The sequence below is a fragment of the Manacus vitellinus genome, unplaced genomic scaffold (assembly GCF_001715985.3).
Source record: "Manacus vitellinus isolate BGI_N305 unplaced genomic scaffold, ASM171598v3 scaffold_1_pilon, whole genome shotgun sequence".
In the NCBI taxonomy this organism is placed as follows: domain Eukaryota; kingdom Metazoa; phylum Chordata; class Aves; order Passeriformes; family Pipridae; genus Manacus; species Manacus vitellinus.
Window position 1 is genome coordinate 9,703,825 of NW_021939396.1, and position 7,200 is coordinate 9,711,024.

General features: G+C 42.2%; 1 protein-coding gene across 1 annotated transcript; it reads left to right on the forward strand.

The window, feature by feature from the left end:
• Positions 1–114: 114 nt before the first annotated feature.
• Positions 115–6,078, forward strand: LRATD2 (LRAT domain containing 2). Its single transcript, XM_008934748.3, has one exon. The coding sequence runs from the start codon at positions 123–125 to the stop codon at positions 1,020–1,022; it is 900 nt and encodes a 299-aa protein (XP_008932996.2). The 5' UTR covers positions 115–122; the 3' UTR covers positions 1,023–6,078.
• Positions 6,079–7,200: the final 1,122 nt, after the last annotated feature.

Genomic DNA, 7,200 nt, shown 5'->3' on the forward strand with positions numbered 1-7,200 from the left:
GCGGGGAGAGCCGGGGTGCCGGCCGAGGGGGGAGCCGCGCTTATGCCCCCGCTACTCCTCTGGGAGCCGCTCACCCCGCGCTGCCTTCATAGCCCCGCCGTGTGTCTGTCTTTGCAGCGGGCATGGGGAACCAGGTGGAGAAGCTGACCCATCTCAACTACAAGGAAGTTCCCACGGCCGACCCGACAGGTATGGACAAAGATGAAGGGCCTAGGATCGGGGTCTCCTATATTTTTTCGAACGACGATGATGAGCTGGAGCAGCAGCAGGATTCAGTGCATGACCTGGGGGGTGAGCACCCTGCCCTGCAGCCCTACGATCCCCAGCTGCACGAGGTGGAGTGCTCAGTGTATTACCGGGATGAGTGTATTTACCAGAAGAGCTTTTCAGAGGAGGACATGCAGCCAGAGGAGGGTGATGAAGGAGGTGGGGGGCATCTGAGCACCTACACCCCGGAGAACCTGCTGAATAGGTGCAAGCCAGGTGACCTGGTGGAGTTTGTGTGCCAAGCGCAGTATCCGCACTGGGTGGTCTATGTCGGGGATTTTCAAGTTGTGCACCTACATCGGCTGGAGGTGGTGAACAGCTTCCTCACCGACGCCAGCCAGGGCAGACGGGGCCGCATTGCCAACCAGCTGTACCGCTACAAACCCCTCAGCCCAGCCGTGGTGGTGCGCAATGCCCTGGAGCAGGTGGGTTGCAAGGATCGGGACTTGAGCTGGAGAAACTCTGAGTGTTTTGCTGCCTGGTGCCGGTACGGCAAGCGAGAGTTTAAAATCGGCGGGGAGCTGCGCATAGGCAAGCAGCCCTACCGATTGCAGATCCGGCTGGGTGACAAGCGCAGTCACACGCTGGAATTTCAGAGCCTGGAGGATCTGATTATGGAGAAGAGGAGAAATGACCAGATCGGTAGGGCTGCTGTGATCCAGGAGCTCTCCAGCCACCTGCAGGCTGCAGAGGAGGAGGAAGAGGAGGAGGAAGACCGTCATCATCATCCAGGTGCTCAGACTGCTGTGGAATAGCAGCCTCAGCACCACCATACTGCTTAGCCTGGGTGATGGGGATTAAAACTGAAGGCTTCGAAATTGAGCTGTTATAAGCCCTTTGGGCTGCTTCGGTGCAGCTTCATTCCAATCACATGTGAAAGGAAGGGGGAAAGCTGATTAAGTGTCTGTGCTTTAGTGCTTAACTCCTTCAGTGCTCGATGATAAAACCCCTGACTTATTTGTAGAGGATAAAACTCAGGGCAATTCTACCCCTCTCCTCTCCCACTTCTTTCCCTTCCTCTCCGCTGTGTTCACACATAGCCTTTTCCTCAACCATCTGCTAGTAGGCTTGACCCTACAAGATGCTAAATGCCTTTGACGTCTACTTATCAGCAGAAGTTAATAGTATTTAATACTATTAAGAAGGAGCCAACAATTTTCAGGACATGACCATGTAGTTTTAAGCATGAGGATATTGTTTTCCCTTCTCTGCTACTGTTTCTTTTCAGCCGTGGCTTCTGTTGGTATTACAACAAGCTTGCTTGCTTGCCTGGAGCAAGATTTTGTGGATTAGTAGCCAGTCTCCCAGAAGGTGTAAGGCAGGAAGCTCCATTAATTTTGAAGAAATGGGTTTGGTGTGCCTGGTGCCTTCCTAGGTTATAGGAACTTGCAGGTGGGCAGGGGGACCTTTTCCTTTGCTATCAGTGTGTGGCTTTGGGGACAGAAAGATGTTTTTATTGGTGATAGATCCTACGGGATGAGAAACTTTGCCACCCCAGTTAAGGAGTCTGCACACTGGTGTGTGCTGCAACTCTTACAGACTGAACTGTGCCAGTGCTCATTACAGGCTGCCTGGCTTCTCCTAAAGCAAATGGCAGAGCTCCTGATTATGCCTGTGGTACAGATCGAGGCAGTAGAAACAGGTTGCTTGTGTGTAAGAGTGTCTTGAGTAAGCTGTCCCTCGAGAGGGTGACCTCTTGGCTGGGTGCTCCTGACTGTGAGCATGTCACAGGTTCTACATCACCATAAACACAGCTGTGATGGAAAGTGATGGAAGGGAGCACATGCTGGAAGATATCACAGGCAGGGGGTTTTGGGTGTTCCTTTTTTTCTTTCCTTACTGCAAAGAAGTTTTCTCTTCATTAAAAATTTCATGTTTTCTTTTTTGCTAATTTTTATGGTATGCAGCTGAGCTATAGCATTAGAGAAAAGGAAAGGACATGCCTCCAAAATTGTGCAAGTCCTTTGGGAGGGGGAGTGCAATGCCACTTGCCCTGAATGCTCCCTGAACTTGTTTTCAGCTGTTGAACTGCTCTCCCACACAGGCAGTACTGTCAGATCTTTGTCCTGGGATCTGGATTGTGTGAGCAAGCAGTAATTTGGAGACAGTCTCTAAAGCAAAATTCCTTCCCCTTAAAGCACAAGTTGATGATGTGAACTTGAAGGTAAGCTCGAGTTCATTTAAATAATGGAAGCTAACAGTGTGATGTAAACTTGAAGCATAGTTAATACAGTCTTCCTCGCAGTTGTTTACAGTTATACCACAAATAGCAAAGTACTCTGTGTCCTTTCCACCCCTGAGAAGGGAGCAAAGTTTGTCGTTTAAGAATAGGTAGATACCAGCTTTTGATTAGTTATGTCTATAAAAAGCAACTTTGCCAATGTGAGCCAAGTAGATTGTGGTGTCATGTTTTCTGTCTAAAAGACACAAACTAGAAAAAAGCTGTGAGAGACTACTTCATCCTCACTTCAGAGGAAAAATAATTTTCAGGGTTATGCAAATACATCATATACTGTTCCATTAATGACTCGCATGCCCTCACTTTGGCCTGTAAAACACCCAAATCCAAAGGATAGTTTAACACCAAGCTTCCTTAAAATGCTATAGCTCAGGTGCCTACACTAAGTGTTGGTTTTTTTCACCAATATGCAATTGAGTTATACTCAGGTTACTGTGGTTGTCAAACAGATGTGCAACCTTGATTTGATAGCTTAAAAACTACCCATATCTAACTGTGGTAGGGTTAATATGTGGATATCTGCACACAGGTTTTATACAACTACTAGTAACTACTGAAAGCTGAAATGATCACTGAAATAGTCTGAAAAGGAGTGAAGGAGAGTCTCTCTGTTGTACTACTGACTGACATGAGACAACAGATTATCTAGACCATGAACAAATGTCTGGCTGTGGTTTCTTTCATACTGAAACCTTGTACATAACAAAGTTTGTTTCACTGTGTAATATAGCTATGTAAAATAATATTTTCTTACAGATATTTTTGAAATTTTAAAAAAACCCTTCATAACCTTGCATTTTGAAAGTAAGTTGTTATGCACATTATTTTCCAGTCCTCTGAATGAGTTTATTTTTCATTTGTGATCTAAAGTATATTCTAGGTCATAAAGTATAGAAACTGCTATAAATGTCAAATATTATGTATCTACAGGGTACTAAATAGTAAACTAGTTGTGAAAATATTTTTCCCTTGTGTCTGAAACATCAGAACTATGACACTTAACTATTTCTCTCCTTCTGAGATATCCTGCGTAATCTGGCTATGTTTTCAATTCTTTATTTCCACTTTTTTGTTTTAATAAGAACAGGACCAAATCTGCTTGGGAATGGAGAGCAAAGCTTCTTTGACCAACTGAAATCTTGTCTTGTGCTGATCTTGGTGCTTTTCTGTACTGGTCACGCCTTTAGGGATAAATTCCCTCACAGGCACAGGGCCTTAGCAAAGAATTCCAGAGCTTGAATTGCTTTGTTAGAACAGAGAGTGAAGGGAGAGCTTGCCTCATAGCAAAGCAGAGTCTGGCACGAATTCTGCTGTGTTATAAAACCCATATGCTCCTCTGATACCTGGGATACAGGTGTTTGATATTTAAAACATAGATATCTGGAATTTTTAAATTTCTCTACAAACTGTGTTTGGGGACTTACTGTCTCCTGGCATTCCCTTATGTTTAAAAGTAGAAGAGGAAGGGAAGGTTGACACTTTTTAAATTTTGTCTGGAAGAGGGCTACCTCCACATAGGCATTTCTTATTCCAGTAGATAAAGATGCAGCTGTTGAATCTTTAACAGGCAGTTCCTTTTTCCCTACCTGTTGATTAGCCAGTGTTATTTAATAGGTGCTACTAAACACCGCTGCACACATTCCTAAGCAGTCTGGTTTTAAAGCCATGGACCTCTAATGAGCTGGATGTGAGAACAGGAATTGTTGTGGTAGCACATCACAACTGCTTGGTTTCTTGTCTTTGCTGTACTTTGCTCAGTTACTGTCTGCAGATTCAGCTGGGAATTCTGGAGCTTTAGAGAAAAAGACATCCCAGAAAAACTGACTCTTTTGTGTATGTGTTTACTTCAGGATTCTTGTGTAGATCACAAAAGAGGGGGAAAGAATGGATAAAAGTACTGTTCACTGCAGCTGCTGCTTTAACATAAAGGAATGCAGGTGTGATCCTTCTGCAGAACGTGCGGTTCAGCAAAGGTCCTAAGCCTTTACTGAAGTTTAAAGTTTTGACTAGACCCTACTTTCAACCACTTGAGAATCAGTAAGACTATTCACATGCTTTAAGTGTATATTTACATTTCTTAGTGAATGAGGGTCTGGAATTTCAATCTGAGGTCTCTAGTGGGAGCATGGAGGATCTGAGGTTGCATAATCAATAGGGGAGAACAAGCAGTGCAGTGAAAACTGTTCCTCAGAGGGCCTCTTGTCCAAACAAAGGTCATGGAATCCAGCCCAAACTTTGGCCTCAGTTTCCCCTGGAATTCCAGGGGCTGCACTGATTTGGTGAGAGGTGTGTTACACAGCAGTTGTAAGCTAAGCTGATGATCTGCTGCAGACTGCTCTCTGGTATCTTTGTCTTGTCATGCTTGAACTTTCCCTTGCGTTTTTAACATTTAAAGTTAATATAATTTGTTTTAAGAGCCCTTTGATTGTGCAAACACTTAATCATCTATATGAATTTACTCATGTGGGCATACCTACTGCTGTGATTATCAGTATGCACATGTGAAGGCTGGCAAGGCTGAGCCCCAGATGTGTAAATGTAGCTACAGCTAGGAAATGTAGATGAGCAGTCTTATTTCCCTGGAGTATTGGTGTGTTTCATGCAAATAATGTCTTGGAAAAGCCTTTGTAGTAAAACCTCCAATTATCCCTTGATCGAGTAATTTTTAAAACACAATTTAGACATTCACCTTCCATGGCAGTGAACAAGGACATAAACTGAAGACTATTTTGTTATCCCTGATTCTGTGTGAATGCAAAATATTGATTACAGCAACTCTCTAGATCTCATCTGGCCAATATAGTAGGCAATTGTAGGGTAGGCAGGGAAAATTCCCAAAAGCTAATTCAAAAACTGTATTCTCGTACTTGGAAAAGTACTTTCTTCAGACTGAAGGACCCTAGACTATGGAAGCAAACTTAAAGAGTTTGCCTAGGGTTTCATTTATACAAAGCAATTTAAAGTTTTGTTCATTTGAATTTATTATTCCACTCAGTACTAAAGTAGGTAATATTATGTGATGAATCTGTTTCAGATTTTGAATGTAATGGTGGTTTTCTGTTTCTCTTCTCCTTTGGCTAAGCGTTACCAAAGGTCTGTCCTTGGGTATGTGAAGTGTGTTGTTGAATGGTTTCCCACCTGTGCTTTTCTGGCAATTAACAAAACCAACTGTAAAGCTAACAGCCATGTAGGAACAAATATTTTTTACAGCAAAATTTAAATTTTGTATGACAGATCAGAGACTAGTAACTAAGTAGAGGTAGGAAATACATTGTTTCCAACAGCAGTTTCTATTTGTAAGAAATCTACTGTTAATTGAATATGTGTTGACTACTCTTATAAATCAGTGTGAAGTGATAAGGCCAGGAGAATTTTATCATGGGCTTAGACTTTCAGTTTAGACTTTTTTTAAACTGTGAATGGGAAGAAATCAGGGTGATTTCAAACACCAGTGGTTTAGATGGTTCCTTTGGATTAATATTGAATTAGAAACTTTCTTTAAATGCACACTTGGAATTCCTGATATTGTAACACTTCATGAAATCATCCACAATAACAAGTGTAATCACAAATATGATTTTTTCCACCGTGAGCATTTTCTGTAAGCTGTCTTCTGTCAGTAAATGTTGAATTGTTAGTGCAAATATCTTCTTTTCCTGAGAAAGAAGTACACATCATTGATTGTACCATTTCCTTCAAAATGAAGGGCATTGCATAGTAACTCAAAAGAAATAAAAGATTTATAGTATCTTTTACAATCTTTCTTTCTTTTCTTTGTTTTTTTTGAATGGCATGTTTTTCTCCACCTTTTTGGAAAACTCATAATTTCTCATGATGGATGCATCAAACACAGAACAATCAATATTTTCACTACCTTCACATGTTAGATGAAAATCTAACTCTTTGGTTGTGTTCTTGCTACAAAGAGAGAGGAAGAATAATCTCTATACAAGGCCAGACCATGAGATGCTTAATAGGTGATAGCTGTATTAAATCCAGTGAGGATCTGGCCCATAATTAAATTTTTAAGTGGAAAATTAATTCAGCAGCAGATCATATAGTATTAGCTGGCACCCAGGCTTGTCTTGTCTGCCAGCAACTGCTTAAGGAACAGATGTAGTGTCTGCTAGAGGGAGAAATGAGAGAACATCAGAACTCAAGGGGAGTTTTGGGGAAAATCTGTAAAACCGTTCAGTTTGTGTGATTTGTCTCGTGGCAGATCAATGGATGGTGTGGGATCTGTGTTCCACCCATACCAGATGTAGAGATGTTTCTTACTCAAGGTGACAAGTCCATGTAAGATGTTACATCCGTAGTGTAACCATTCTTAATTCATCAAAGCCTTCCGCTATGTGCATATTAACAATGGCAAAAACAGTGACAGAACCAACAAACTGTACTTCTCCCTGAGATCCTGACCAGAAAGGGCTATTTGAATCTTGCACAAAAACAGAGTCAGCTTAAGTAAGAATTCTTTGAGTGAAACAATCCTGAGGAAATCTAGTTGTAACAAGATGAGACTTCTGATGAAAGTATGGGTGGAGATCTTCGCTCTTCTGTGGTTTGCAGCTGTTCTTGACAGCTGTCTCTTAGGTGTGACAGTGTGAGATAAATTTTTTATTGGAGACAGCAGCTTTTAAGGCTCAGGGCTGCAGGTGTGACTCTACCACAACATCAGATTTGTAGCTCTGGCA

Excerpts from the sequence above, each read along its gene's own strand:
- LRATD2 (XM_008934748.3), top strand. The coding sequence starts at position 123 with ATGGGGAACCAGGTGGAGAAGCTGACCCATCTCAACTACAAGGAAGTT.